The 16,166-nt window shown below is 41.1% G+C and overlaps 1 protein-coding gene across 4 annotated transcripts in view; it reads right to left on the reverse strand.

Moving 5' to 3' along the window:
* ATP10B (ATPase phospholipid transporting 10B (putative)) overlaps nt 1–16,166 on the reverse strand; it is a 360,994-nt gene that overhangs the window by 12,828 nt on the left and 332,000 nt on the right. For all 4 annotated transcript variants that reach the window (XM_043913467.1, XM_043913469.1, XM_043913468.1 and 1 more), the window contains 3 exons: nt 9,121–9,321; nt 7,719–7,799; nt 6,310–6,414 (listed from right to left, as the gene is read on the reverse strand). In XM_043913467.1, the coding sequence (XP_043769402.1) occupies nt 6,310–6,414; nt 7,719–7,799; nt 9,121–9,321 (387 nt within the window). The remainder of the gene's footprint in view (nt 1–6,309; nt 6,415–7,718; nt 7,800–9,120; nt 9,322–16,166) is intronic.

Consider the following 16,166-nt stretch of genomic DNA (forward strand, 5'->3'; position numbering starts at 1 on the left):
AATACTTCAAGCACACAGACAACAAATCTCATGCATGCGATGTCCAGCTTTACCAGTTTTAACCTTATGCCATATATATGGGAGCAGAATCTGTCACTCCAAAATGTGTCTCTGGCGTCAGGATTACCTTGAGCTGGTTGTTTTTAAGAAACAGCAGACAGAGGAGAAGCTCTGAAAACTGAATAGACGTTTTCTTTTTGTAAGAGACATTTATACTTATAAGGGAAATCTCCATTTCTAAGGGTGTCTCCCTCTCTGTACTAGGAAAAAGAAACATTCTAAATTTCTAGAAAACCTTTATCAACTTCCACATCTGGCCTCCCCTAACCCCAAAACTTCTTTTGTCTTTAGTTCGTGATAGTATTTAAGGTGGTGGCTAGGGCCATAGTTTCCTGGTCTCTCTCATGTGTATAGGAAATACTGATTAAACTTTTGTTTTTCTCCCATTAGTCTGTCATTTGTTATAGGAGTGTCTAAGCTGAGACCTAGAAGGGTAGAGAGAAAATTAGTTTTTCTTCCTCTACACACATTTGCTTCAGATTTTATTAAAAGGAGCCTTACAGATACAATTCAACCACCATGTATCCCTTGCAAATGCCTTTTCTTTCTTCTTGAAAATAAACCATTTTCATCATTTTTATGTGTATTTTACATATACATGTTTATGTATCTGTGTTAATGGATACTTTTAAAATTTTATCATGTAGATATCCTTCTGAATTCTTTTCATTAGACAGTATGCTTTGGAGGTTTATTTTGTTGCTAAATGCTGTTCTATTCATTTTAACTGTTCTAGTGTATGATTATGCTACTATTTGTTTTCCTGTTGGTGAACATTTAGGCTGTTTCTGATTTTTAAATTTTGCTTTAAAGAATAATGATGTAATATCTTATATATGTCTATGTATATACGTGTGTAAAAGGATTGTCCAGGTTGCATAGCTGGAAGTGGAATTGTGTCACAGCATGTGAATACTTCTAGCTAACTCTTTTAACATATTCTTCTAGCTATTTTCAAATTGCTTCTCCAGAGTGGTGCTATCAGTTTATAGTTCACCAACAGAACATGAAAGTTCCTAGGTTAGGCTTTATTATCTTTAATGAAGTGCTATTAACTCACTACTATGGTACTGTTATACTACATACTATAATATAGTATATACTATACTATATATTACAGTAGTATTAACCCATACCACTGAGTTAATTTGCCAATATATTATTTAGAATTTTTACATTTATGTTCATTGAGGAAACTGCTCTATAATTTTGTTTCCTAGGACTGTCCATGCTCATTCTGGTATCAGAATTTATTCTAGCCATGAAAATTGGATTGCTTATGTTTCTATTTTTTGAATCCATGAAAAAGTTGGTATGACATAGGAATTCTCTGTCCCTTATAAACTTGGTCAAACTCACCTTTACAATCCATTGGCTTTGTAACTTTAGGGATAAGATTGTTGATTTAGTTTCTAGAATGGTGATTGGTTTATTCAGCTTTGATGAATGATTTTGACTATAGTTGGGTAAATTTTACATTTAAAGGATTTAATTTGGTTTAATAATAATAATATTGATTCCATTGACCATTGTATACATGAGAGCTGCATCCATGAAAACAGAGGGCTCAACACCATTTTATATAAAGGACTTGAGGATCTGTGGGTTTTGGTATTTGCATGAGTCCTGGAACCCATCCCTTGAAGGTACTGAGACAACTGTGTATCCAAAATTGCAGTCTTTTTCATTTCTAGTACTGTTTTCATGGCCTTCTCTTTCTGTCTTCTTTTGGATCAGTTTAATCAGAGGTGAGTTTTTCCCCATTTTTGGCCACACTGCAGAATGTGGGAATCTTACTTCTGTGCCTAGGTATTGAATTCATGCCCTTGACATTAGGAGCATGGAGTCTTAACCACTGGACCCCCAAGGAAGTCCCAAGAGGTGAGTTTTCAGTAGGGTTTGAAGATCTCAGTTGTGGTCTTATTGGCCTTTCTTTGATTTTTCTCTCATCTTTTTTTCTTTTCTATTTTCTTTAGATTTACATGGTATTTTTTTTAAAGTTTCTTGTTGAAATTTTAACTTCTTTTTAATCTTTTTAATAGTAAAAGCTTTAGCTGCATCCTACAAGTTTGCATATATATTTTTATAGTCATTCAGCAGCAGTAAGTATAATTTCCATCATGATTTACTTTTGACCTCCTAAATGACATATTTAGATGTGCATTTTGAAATTTCCATGCATGTTAGGCTTGTTTGGCTGTGCTTTCATTGTTTGTATTTATTAATCTAAATGCATTATTATCAGATAATAAGTTCTTTATGATACTGATTCTTTCAAGTTCCTTTGTTATTTAGAATTTGGTCTTTAAATTTTTGGTGTATGGTCAGGTGTGTTTGAAAGATTCATATTTAGAATTTGTTTAGAGCAAGATTTTATATATTAGTGTTAACTACATTAGGTCAAGTGTGGTAATTTATTCAAAGGTTGATCTGTGTCTGTTTTGATAGAGTTCTATAAAAACATCATTCTAGAATTGTAATTTTTTCCATTTCTCTTCTATTCACAGGATGAAAAAGTCCAATCTGATATTTCTGGCCATCATTTTCTTTGTTCTTACCTTTTCCTCTTTCCTACAGCCTGGGAAATTGATAGTTTCCTATATTCCTCTAATTTCTTTCCTTTCCTTTATGTTTAATCTTAAGTTTTTAATAATTGTAAGTATTAAGATACTTTAAGATTTAGGAGGTGCTAAATAAATTAGACTTTTATGGAACCATTTATGGTTGTGTATTTCTTATCCTATTCATACAATGGGGAGGAGCCAAGATGGCGGAGGAGTAGGACCGGGAGACCACTTTCTCTCCTACAAATTCATCAAAAGAATAACCGAATGCAGAACAAACTTCACAAAACAACTTCTGATCGCTAGCTGAGGTCATCAGGCGCCCAGAAAAGCAGACCATTGTCTTCGAAAGGAGGTAGGACAAAATATAAAAGATAAAAAGTGAGACAAAAGAGCTAAGGACGGAGACCCGTCCCGGGAAGGGAGTCTTAGGCGGCCTTGCTTGGGCTAGGGTCCGGGCCTGAGTGCCCTGAGGACAATCGGAGGGAGCTTCTGTGAGGTGCCAACTTGAACTGTGGGAGACCAAAGGAGAGAAAATTGACCGGCCGGAACACACTGCCGGCCGTTCGCAGAACAAAGGGACGGGGAAAGTCCCGAGAAGAGCTCGCAGGCTGCGGACCGGCCCAGCCCCGCCGGAGGCAGGAGGCAGGGGGGAGGGGAAGGTCGCGGCGAGACACAGGGCGCAGGCACCCGACCGGCGCGGGGCGGGGACTGGGGCTGGGGACGCGGAGGGCGGAAGGCGCGCGCACCCGCCTGGCGCCAGCGGAAACTGAGACTGGGTCCGCGGAAGGGAGTGGGTGCGCCACACCTGGGGATAGCGCGCCCACCAAGCCCCTGGCTGCCTGGACCGCTCTGACGGGGAAGGCACAGAGAGCAGGCGCAGCTTTTCCTTCCGCGCTTTTGTGTAACACCCGAGGGCTGGAACCTCGCGCAGCGCGGGGCGCGCTCCATATAGAACAGCCGGGAGCCTGAGCAGCGCAGACGGAGAAAGCAGCGTCAGCCCCTTCCGGCAGCGCCAGCCCGCCCCCGCAGGGCCAGCCCCTCCCCGCAGCGTCAGCCCCGCCCCCGCAGGGCCAGCCCCTCCCCGCAGCGCCAGCCCCGCCCCGCAGCGCCAGCCCCGCCCCGCAGCGTCAGCCCCTCCCAGCAGCGCAACGGAACTAGCTACCTGAATAAGAGTCCGCCTCCGGCCGCCTGTGTCAGGGCGGAAATGAGCCTCTGAAGAGACCGGCAAACAGAAGCCAAATAAACAAAGGGAACCGCTTCAGAAGGGACTGGTGCAACAGATTAAAATCCCTATTCATACAATGAAGACTTCAGCATAAAATACCTACTGCATAGCCTTTCCTTACCATTACGTCGTTTCTTGCAGTTTTAGCTTTTATTTTCTTTCATGTTCTTGCATATTTCTTTCTTCCTTTAGTGAGGCTCTATAGGTGGTAGACCTTATAGAGTTTATCTAAAAATGTCACTTTTTTTTTTTTTTTTTTTACCACAGGCTACTAAGAAGGGACAGAAACATGATATATACAAGTAAGAAGGGGGAGAAGGCAAACATACAGCTGTATTATTTGCCTTTGATTCTTCTGTTTGATAAAAGTAAATCATTTTCTCTTGACTGAATGAATATAGTAATGACCTAGGAGATTTTCGTGGCCTTCTTAGAGAATTAAAATCAGCGTTTCTCCACTGGTTGAGTGGATGTACTTACCTTGGGAATCTTTTTATTTATCAGTCCTAAGTGAACTATCACTTAAGTGTAGTGATAGTGTACAAATAGTGTAACTGTTTGCTATTTGGCCTTAAGTCTTTGAAGATAATTGCTCCACTATTTTTTGGTTTCTATTGTTTTATTGCTGTTAATTTTCAGGTAATTTGTCCATAGTCTCTGGCAGATTTTAAGACTGTTTCTTTTATATTGTACAGTTTTACTACCAGGCACTATATCCAGATTTATTTTGTCATTCTCAATGATGACCTCTTCAGTACTTCTCTAGCCATTCTTTCCTTGTTCTTCTATGACTTCTATTATGTGGCTGTTGGAGTCATGTATGCCAAATATCATTCCTCTGGATTACATTTTCATATTTATGTGGCATTCTGTATGAGTACACAATACTTTACAATTTTGGTAGTTTACTCTTAGCCAGTCTCCAGTCTAGAGTGAATTCCACAAATTGCATTTTTAGTTTCAGTGACAAGCTTTTTGCATTTTCAAGAGTTCTAAATATTTCCTTAGCTTGGTTCAGTTCTTAGTATTAAAATTATGACTGCCTTCTTCAGTTTCTGATAAAACTAAGTGGTTTCTCTGGTGGTTCTGAAAGAAATTTATTTAAGCTTGACTAGGCCTTTTTGTTTTTATCACTTTGTTCTATCTGTCATGGCGTGGATGGGAACTCTGTGACCTGGAAGCCCCCTTGGGTGGCTGTTACCAGCCACTGCTTGGTCTAGCTTGTGACAGTAGGGGGAAGGGAGGGAGTTCCACTGTAGAAGGTTGGGAATACCCTGAACCTACTTAGGGAAGTTTCTAAACATTTAATACAAATGCTCTCAGAAAGATTTGGTCTTTGCCAAGCTGAAATGGTTCTTTCCATAAAGTGATCTCCCTGCACCCATCAATCTTACCTCGTCACACTATTGGCACAGAGGTTAAAAGGTCAAGAGTCAGCCAGCTAGGGTTTAGGCTTGCTTCTGTTTTGCACTGCTTGGGGAAAGTTTAACCTCTTTATACTCATTTCTGTATCTATAAAATGGGAATTAGAAAAAATACCTAACACATGCATATGTTGCAAAATGATGTCCACAATAAATTCAGTAAACATTCATCACTTTTCAATACAGTTGACTCTTGAACAACACAGGTTTGAACAGCATAAATTCGCTTATACACAGATTTTTTTCCCACTAAATACATATTACACTACCGCATGATACACTGTTGCTTGAATCTGTGGATATGGACCTTCAGATATGGTGGGACAACTGTAAAGTTACACGTGGATTTTCCCGTGTGGAGGATTGGTGCTCCTAAACCAATTGTTCAAGGATCAACTGTGTACGTCAAGCTTAAACTTATACAGTGCTCTGTGTCAATCATATCTCAACAAAACAAAACAAAAAGTCTATCTAAAGGGCTTTGGGAAGTTAAGTAAGAAAGTACATTAAAATCATACATATGTGTACCTGGCATGTGATTTTAAGCTCTATATTTTTTATAATTATCATTGACTAGTCAAATTTAATAAGAAAGCATTACCATTTTGGATTACTAAAAAGTGATATTTGGACATACTTGAGATATACTAATGTGGAGACAGTCTTCTAATCTTTTACCCCCAAATTAAATGGACAGCACACCTCCCTAACATTGCCTCAAGTATGGTCAGTCAAATGTTTACCTTGTCTCTCAAACACCCGTGAATTTTGAAATCTAAAGTACCTGTTTTGGCAGTATACTGCCTCAGTGTATTATGTGTCTTAGTTTTTTCATCCTGACTAGATGGTGAGCAAGTTGAGCCAGCAATTTTATCTTCTCTACTTCTTTATCCCTATCAAAGTGGACCATAGGTATGAGTTCAGCATGTGTGTATTCAGTGGATCAATGATACAGAGAGAAGCAGCTCAAATCTGAATGCAGCCGATGGACAGGAACACAATTTTTAGGCCCAAAGAGCTTGGGGGCACTTACCCAGGTCTTCATTTCCATTGCCTGGTGCAAGAGGATTGTGGCAAGGGAGATGGTGTTGATGGGTGTCCCAAAGGTAAAAACGTCGATATCAGAGTCCTTGTAGGTCTGCAGAGTAGGAACGAACAGGCACTGTCAGCTGTGCCCATGGACTGAAGGCCTTGGTTTGGACAAGTGATTGTAAAGCGTCAGTGAAGGCAGGTGTCAAGGGAGGGGAAGGAGCGGGGAGAAGCTGTCCAGCTACCGTCATGTGGAACTGACTGCAGGGACAGACAGGAGGAGGAGTGAGTTGATAGGACTAAACTCTTCAAAATGCATTTGCAAAGGAAGCCACGAAGAGTATCCCAGAGCTTTGCAGAACGAGTAAACAAGAAATTGAGTACCTACCAGGCACAATGCCAACTGCTAAAGATACTCCTGTGTCCACTTTCAAGGAGTTTAGAGTCTCCTAGGCAGGAGTGGTACAGTTTAAGGGTGTAAATGCTAAAATGGAAGCAAGTGCAAGGCACTTTGGGAGTAGAGATGAGAAATCAGCTGAGACTGTAGTAAGAGGAATTGTTTTCTTGAAAAGAGAGAGAAAAGGCAGATCAGGCAGAGGCCAGAACGGAGGGTGAAAACTCCAAATCATCCTAGATGGAATAGTCCTAAATGGTAAGTCTATTGATCACATAGTAAGGGCAAAAGAAGCCTGACTAGGAAGGGTATTGTAAACCAGAAAATTCTGAGAAAACACAAAATGTTTGCAGCCTCATCACCCATCATGTTGCTGTTTGCAAAAGAATGTGATCCAGAGACTAGGCAGACACCACTGTTTTCCTGGCACAAATTACTCCACATTTGAGCTCCTTGTCTGGGAAGAATACAGATATCCTATGCTACATACATTCTCACTCTTTAAACTGGGGAACCGAATTGAGATGGGGCTGGTATCCTGTGCTCTCGGTATTCTTGTTTTATTTCAGATAAGGCAGTAACCCTTATTGTCAGAACTTGGAAGCACAAATGTAAATACAAATCAAGAGGTATAAACTCAGACACCTTCACTGTTCAAGTAAGAAGCAGTAAATGAGTGAGTGAGGATGGCTAGGCATGACACACAAGGGCGTGGTGGGGACTATGACAGACTAGAGAACAGGTGCCCTATCTAAGCAGGGTGGTGAGTCAGCTCTGGATTTTGCCATGAACCAGTGTAATAACCGCTTTTAGTTTTTCAGAAGCTGGCAGAAACTAAGATGTTTTGGTAAAGCATTCTGACTTTCTAAATATGCTGGGTAGAGTGGAGTCTGCAGGCCTCCTATTTGGAGCCTCTGCTCTGAAGTGTCCAGAAAGATACTATTTGTCTGGGATTTCATATTAACGGGGCCAGTTCTCCCCTGCTGTTTGGAGGGTTAGAATGGGACCACACAACTTACCAAGTAGGGGATAAAGAAACAGACGAGGCTCTGGTAGAACGCATCCACCATGGAGATCCAGAAAGTCAGCAGGTTATAGCACTGCCAGGAAAGAACACATTGACAGTTAGCACCATCCAAGCAAGCCTCTATTCCTTGTAAGCACCTTGCTTGTGTCTGGCTGGGCCAGACAACATGGCACTTACAATGTTTCTTACCCTAGAGGCGATACAATGGAATGATCCAGAGCACAGACCTGGGAGTGACAGGACCTCAAGTCAAGTTCCAGGCCTGTGTGACCTTAGTGAAAGTCACTAAACTGCTTTGGGAATTGTTTCTTCTTCTTCCATAAGAAGTAGATTAAAACAGCACCGGCTAGATTTCCTTGAGTTTCAAGAGGTCTAAATATAACTGTGCTTTGGTGCCTAGAAGGGGCTTGGCTGTTAATGATCATTAGTACTAGTGCTGATACAAACTTGGTAAGTTTAGAGATTCTGAATAGCATCTGAAATGGAGCTCTCAATCACGGCCCAGGATTACAAATTCCCAAGAGACAGTTCAGTGGCTTCGGAGATGAGCTTTCTCATTTTGTGTTTCCTTCCCTGGGAACAGTGAAACCATTTACAGTGTGTGTTTCTGCTACATTAACTTCTTTTAATGTTAGATACTCAAGGAATACATTCTGCAGCCAGATCACCTATGGGAAGGGGACAATGAGAAGGGCCCAAGATATTGTGTGTCATCTCCACATCTCCCTCGCCTGAAGTGCTGGGGTTGCTAAGTTGCTCTCTATCTGTCTTTGGGTGAGTATGGGGCTTGGTTCTTCACTGGTTGTCCACAAAGTTTCACCAGCTCTCAAGCACCACATCTCACCTTACCCTCCTTACCTGAGGTGTAGAGCTACCCTCGTGCATAGTGACATCCCTTTTCCCAGAGCTCCTCCTTTGAGGCCATCAGGTTCCCTCTCTGCCCCTGCATCTAGGTTCCCAGCCTGTCTGTGCTGGTCAGACTGCCTGCTGTGGGACCTTTCCAAATCATTTAGGGCATCATTCTGGCCTCTGTGCCTTCTAAGAAATATTTTGATGGCTTTTAGCCTCATGGATTCCCAAACCAAGCCTTGGGCATTCTGTTGAAGGCCTATAAAGATCAGGTAAAAGTGATGCAGTCTTTCTGTAAGCCCTCTTCCCCTTTAACTAGCACAGGCCCATATTAATGTGTGATATAATTAAGAAATAACTGAAAAGAAAAATATCCACTAGTTTGGTCCATCACCTTCAACAGCAGACTTCCTGGGTCACATGGGAGGTAAGTGGCAAAGTGGTGACCAGAACACAGGATTTCCGGCCCAGCACTCCTTCTCTGACACCTCCAGGGAGGAGCTGAAGGACACCTCCCAGTCCCACTGCCTGCCCGACCCCCTTACCTCGGAGTTCTGGCCGCTCTTGTACAATTCGGGCAACGCCAGGAGTGTTTCCATAGAGATGTCTTTATCGAGGATTCCAAAGACAAGAGGAGGCAAGGAAGTGAAGAAGAGGTTGAAGAAGATCAGCTGCCAGTAGTCAATCATGGTGGAGCCAGAGAAACCACAGAAGAACTGGTACCAGAAGAGCAAGTTGACGTAGCACTGTGGGCAGAGAGCATGGCCTTGTAAGTGAGGGCCCGAGGGCAGCCATCACCAGACTCTGCTTAGGAACTCTGACAAATAACTGCTCGGACTTGGAGTTTCAATTCCCTCACTTGTTACATGCAGGGTTGCCTAAGGATTAGAGGTAATTTACATCCTTAGATTCTGCTATTACTATTTAAGTACTAACCTTCTTCAGGATCTGAAGGGAATTTTATCAACTTGTAAAGTATACTATGGTGGTTTTTGGAGGCAGGGAGGACAGGCTTTGAATCCTCAGCTCTGTCATGTACTAGCTGTGTAACCTAAGACTAACTGTCTAACCTTTCTGCCTGTCATCTTGCCACCTTTCATATGGGAATAGTAGTATATAGACCATGGCCCGTGAAACCAAAAGGCAGTAAGTAGTTATGATTAGTAGTGCAGTAAGAGGAAAGGTTTGACTGTGGGCAGGATGGCTGGTGGGAGGAGGATTTCATGAGGAGGTTGACCTCCAAACCCTTTCCTAATGGTCTCACAACTCAGAGGGTGAAGAATAAAATCTCATGCTGAAGTGTTACTTTATGCTTTCTAAAGATCTTTTCACTCAAGACCTCCTCGCTAGAGAAGGGCTGGTCACAATTATTGTCTAACATATTGTGATGTGGTTTGGTGACCTGACCAAGGTCACGATACCAGCTGGTCCTGGCATTAGAACTAGAACTCTGCTCCATGTAGCTGAGGCACAGAGGGGTAAAGGAATTTTAATGTAAGGAATCATTCAGTAGGTTTGTGTTCAAGCTAGTATTCTCATCTCCTAACTACTGGGCCAGCATTATTTTTAAGAAGCTCTCTGTTTGTTATTATACTACTACTAGTAATATTAACATTCATATTATTAATAGTACAATTATTATTTGAGCGTCTGTTTGTGATGGGTGTGTGCTAACAGTATATTAGTATACAGCACATTAGGTGGCGCAGTGGTAAAGTATCCACCTGCCAATGCAGGAGACGAAAGAGACGGGTTCAATCCTTGGGTTGGAAAGATTCCCTGGAGAAGGAAATGGCAACTCATTTCAGTGTTCTTGCTTGGAAAATTCCACGGACAGAGGAGCCTGGCTTGGTACTGTCTATGGGGTCATAAAGAGTTGGACATGACTGAGAACACACTCAGCACATTAGTAGATATGCAATATACATAATTTGTCCCAACAACCTAGCAAGATGTTATTGCCAATAATAGTACTATATTATGTATTATTAAATATTTAACATTACCTACAGACGAGGAATCTGAGGCTCTGAGAAACTCACTTATCCCTTGTCCATGTTCAGAGCTAGGAAGTACACAACTGACCCCTGAGTTTTCAAAGCTTCTTCCTCAACCACTCCAAGCCCTCTTAGTTCCATCTTTGGATAATGCACTAACAATGCTGACCCAGATTCTTCCATCCAAGAAGCTCCATCCTTTGGCTTTTCTGCCCAGATGACTAGTGGGGAGTCTGAAAGAGACCCTGGTGCTCTTAGACACCCTGGACCTTGCATTTCTCTCTCCGACGGCTGGGGTCCCCTCCATTGCCGCTCCGGGGCTTCAGGTCACCTCTTCCCACTCTAGTCCCATGATGCTGAAAGGGCTTTTCTGCTATGAGTTTTGATGAAGTTATTTCTCAGAGAAGGAGATTTGGGAAGGAGAGGGCTCAATCTGTTTCCTGGGCAGACTCTGAGTTCCCAAAACAACATCAACCACTTATGCCCTTGACAGGGTGGCTTTAAGAACCAAAGTGGTAAAGTCTTGATACTAGTGTTTAGCAATCACATAAGGCTTTGGTTTCTGTTTTTTTGGCCCTTTGAGCACCTTCTCTTGCTTCTCCCTCTCCAGCTGACTGAGAGAGACACCCACTGTTAGTTCCATGTACACACAGGTGGCTTGAATGGCTCAGATGGGGTGACTGACTACACTAAAGTCCCTCGGCCAGTTGGGGCTGGAATTATGACGTGAGGTTGTAGAATCTTAGGATGCCGGGGCTGAAAGTGACCCATCTACAGACAAGGCCAAGAATAGCAATGGCAGCAATAACAACAGACACTCCTAAAGTGCTTCCTAGGTGCCAGGCTCTGTACTGACCCATTCAGTCCACTTACATGCCTTATGAGGCAGTCACTGCTATCCTCATTTTACAATTGAGGAAACTGAGCTTCAGAGAGGTCAAGTCATGGGGCTAGGCTTACAGACTAATGAATAGCAAAGCTGGAATCCGGACCTAGGTGTTCAGGCTAAACAATATGCTGCTAAACAACCAGTGGATCACTGAAGAAATCAAAGAGGAAACATACGTAGAGACAAATGACAACAAAAACATGCTGATACAAATCCTATGGGATGTAGCAAAAGCAGTTCTAAGAGGGAAGTTTATAGTAATACAATCTTATCTTGGGCTTCTAAGCTGGCGCAGTGGTAAAGAATCTCCCTACCAATGTAGGAGGCATGGGTTCAATCCCTGGGTTGGTAAGATTCCTGGGAGTAGGAAATGTATTCATTTCCACTCCAGTATTCTTGCTTGGGAAATCCCATGGACAGAGGAGCCTGGTGGACCACAGTCAATGGGGTCCCAAAGAGTTGGACATGACTGAGCACAAACACACACACACAATCTTACCTCAAGAAACATGAAAAATCACGAAGAAACAACACAACTTTATGTCTAGAGCAACTACAGAAAGAACAACAAACAAAACCCAAGGATAGTAGAAGGAAAGAAATCTTAAAGATTAGAGTAGAAATAACGAAATAGAGATGAAAACAATAAAAAAAGATCAATGAACCTAAAAGCTTGTTCTTTGAAAAGATAAAAAAATTGATAAAACTTTAGCCAGACTCCCAAGAAAAAAAGGGAGGGCTCAAATCAATAAAATTAGAAATGAAAAAGGATACATGTTACAACAGATACCACAGAAACACAAAGGATCATAGAAGACTACTATAAGCAACTATATGCCAATAAAATGGACAAGGTACAGTTTCCTAAGATGGCTTCACAGGCGAATCTTATCAAACATTTAGAGAAGAGCTAACACCTATCCTTCTGAACCTGTTCCAAACAATTGGAACACTCCCAAACTCATTCTATGAGACCACCATCACTCTGATACCAAAATCAGATAAAGATACCACCCACACAAATTACAGGCCAATATCACTGATGAACACAGATGCAAAAATCCTCAACAAAAGACTAGCAAACCAAATCCAACAACACATTAAAAGGATTGTGCACCATGATCAATTGGGATTTATTCCAGGAATGCAAGGATTTTTCAAGATCTGCAAATCAATGCTTTATAGCATATTAACAAACTGAAGAATAAAAACCATATGATCATCTCGATAGATGCAGAAAAGCTTTTGGCAAAATTCAACACCCATTTATGATAAAAATTCTCCAGAAAGTGGGCATAGAAGGAACATACCTCATCATAAACCCACACACCTATGGTCAACCTATGACAGAAATCTGCAAGAGCATACAATGGCGAGAAGACAGTCTCTCTAATAAGTGGTGCTGGGAAAACTGGACATCCTTTTACATGTAAAAGGACGAAACTAGAACATTCTCTAATACCATATACAAAAATAAACTCAAAATGGTTTAAAGACTTAAATATAAAACATGACACCATAAAACTCCTAGAAGAGAACATAGGCAAAGCATTTTCTGACATAAATCATACCAATGTTTTCTTAGGTCAAGGCACTAGAAATAAAAGCAAAACTAAACTGGGACCTAATCAAACTTATAGGCTTTTGCATGGTAAAGGAAACAATAAAATGAAAAGACAACCTATGAACTGAAAGAAAATATTGCAAATGAAGCAACCAACAGGGGATTAATCTCCAAAGTATACAAATACATGAAACTCAATATATATCAAAAAACAAACCACCCAGTCAAAAAATTGGCAGATATAAATAGACATTTCTCCAAAGAAGACATACAGATGGTCAAAAAGCACAGGAAAATATGCTCAACATCACTAGTTATTAAAGAAATGCAAGTCAAAACTATAATAAGGTATCACCTTATAGCAGTGACTGAGCAACTTCGCTTTCATTTCATAGCAGTCAGAATGGCCATCATCAAAAAGTCTACAAACAATAAATGCTGGAGAGGGTGTGGAGAAAAGGGAACCTCCAACACTGTTGGTGAGAATGTAAATCAGTACAACTGTTATGGGGAACAGTATGGAGGTTCCTTAAAAAACTAAAAATAGAGCTTACTGTATGATCCAGCAATCCAACTCCTGGGTATACATCCAGAGAAAATAACTTGAAAAGATATATGCACTCAATATTCATTGCAGCACTATTTACAATAGCCAAGACAAGGAAGCAACCTTAATGTCCATCAACAGATGAATGGATATAGAAGATGAGGTATATATATACAATGGAATGTTTCCTCAGCCATAAAAACAATGATATAATGCCATTTGTGGCAACATGGACCTAGAGATAATCGTACTAAGTAAAGTCAGAGAGAAAGATAAATATCACACAGTAGTATCACTTATATGTGGAAACTAAAAAAATGATACAAATAAACTTATTTACAAAAGAGAAATAGACCTATGGATTTTGGAAACAAATGAAAGGTTATCAAAGGGGAAAGGTGGGGGTAGCTTGGGATAAACATCAACACTCTATATAAAATCCATAATCAACAAGGACCTACTGTATAGCACAGGGAACTCTGCTCAATAGTCAGTAATATATACTAGAAAATTTGGGAAGGAGTAGATAGGATATATGCATATGTCTGAATCACTGTTGTACAACATAAACTAACATGACAAATTTACATTTATAAACAATTTAAAATTGTAAACATTATAAATCAACTCTAAAATAAAAATTAAAAAGAAATAATCTAATATAAAAAACAAGCTATATTAAATCTAAAAATAAAAAAAAAATACAAGATTTCTGACCTTTGGTCTTGGGCTTTTACCACCACATCATTTTAACTGCTCCACCAGGGATTTTCAATTAGAGACATATGTACAGTACACCCATGTAGCTCAGTGGTAAAGTGTCCACCTGCCAATGCAGGAGACATGGGTTCGATCCCTGGTTGGGAAGATCCCTTGGAGTGGGAAATGGCAGCCCACTCCAGTATTCTTGCCTGGGAAATCCCACGGACAAAGGAGCCTGGCGGGCTACAGTCCTTGGGGTCACAAAGAGTCCAACACGACTGAGCACACGTGCCCGTCTGCACAATACACCAGCGTTACGACCGTGCTGTTCACGGACCTGTGTTGCCCAGGAATGTCTGTTACTGGTCCATGATAAAAAATTGAAAGTCAGCTTTTAGAAACTTATATAAGCAATCTGAGAGAGTAGTTCATGCATGTTGAATGTAGTAAATAATTTGAACGTGTTTAAAAAGATACTTGGCATCTTATCCCAGGTTACAGGTGTGACCAAACTCCTCCCTTTATGGCTCTTGATCACACTCTCATACTTCCTTTATAACTTCCTTACTGCCTTGTGTTTTTTACTGAAAGTCACTTACACTTGGTTTTGGAATTAGATATAACATACATTATAAAATGATGAGTAAACTTCCTGAAATATTTCCTGTAAGGACTCAGGTTGTTAAACATCTCCTCCTTGGTCGGGGAATGGAGTAACTCATAGTTGAATCTTCTCTTTCAGGCAATAGCTTAAATGCTATTTTCTTCTGGATTGATTAGGTCAAAGTCTTCTGGCAATATGTTCATGGTACCCTGACCTTCCTCTAGGGTAGATGCACCAAGAAAATGTTTTAAAAGTTTTCATTTCTTTCCCCCTGTCCCAGTGCTTGTCAGGCCTTAAGGCTTGTCGGGCTTGTCTGTGCTTGTCATATGGGTCACCCAGGGATCTTTCTGACAATGCAGATTCCAAGGTAGTGGGCCTGGAGTGCAGCCCAAGGATCCCATTTCTAACAAGCATCAGTATGATCCTAATGCTGCTGATCCAAGAACCACATTTTGAGAAGATTTATTGAAACCATTCAGCACAAGTCCAGCCATAAATAAAGTGTTGCTGGGACACAGTCACAGTGGTTCACTTGCATATTGTCTACAGTAGCTAGAGTGGAGCTGAGTGGGTGCGACAAAGTGACAGAGGCTATACTTCCACAAAACAGAAAATATTGATGATTAGACCCTTTGTAGAAAAAGTTTGCTAAGCCCCGATTTAGACCATACACCTCACGAGAGCAGGGAACACGTCTGTCTAGATGTCTGCTCCATATCCAATGCCTGATACTGTTCCCAACACAGCAGCTGTTCAATAATTATCTGAGTAAACGAATTACATCTTGGTGGTTCTATTGTCCTAACACCCAACCTGGAGTTTGAACATGAAAGTATGTTTCCGTCCCCCACAGGCCATGTTAGGACGTTGCTTGGTTCTACCTGCTCTGCCTGGCTGAAATCTCTGCACCTCGAGGGGAGAGCACTGAACTCTGTGATGTCAGACGGCACGGCTGAGATTGGGAGCCTGCCTTTCCTCCCAAGAAGCTGCAGTGCATAATTAATTCATTGTTCACATTTCAGAGCAGGCAGCGTTTTAATCCCCTCTGAAATTGGTTTCGGATGTGGAAGTCATAGTCCTCCACCCTCTAATTGCAAAGGGGAGATAATACGGCATCGGTATTGAAATTTTGAGCACGGCATCGGGCTGGAAATAAATATCATTTAAGCTTTGAAAGCATGGCTGGCTGGAAACATTTCCTTTTCTATTTCACAAATTTAATGCAAAGAAGTTGTGCTTATTCACAAGAATGATTCTTTTGGAGACAAGGAGAAAAAAAACATTAAAT

This window comes from Cervus elaphus, chromosome 9 (genome assembly GCF_910594005.1).
Source record: "Cervus elaphus chromosome 9, mCerEla1.1, whole genome shotgun sequence".
Taxonomy (NCBI): Eukaryota; Metazoa; Chordata; class Mammalia; order Artiodactyla; family Cervidae; genus Cervus; species Cervus elaphus.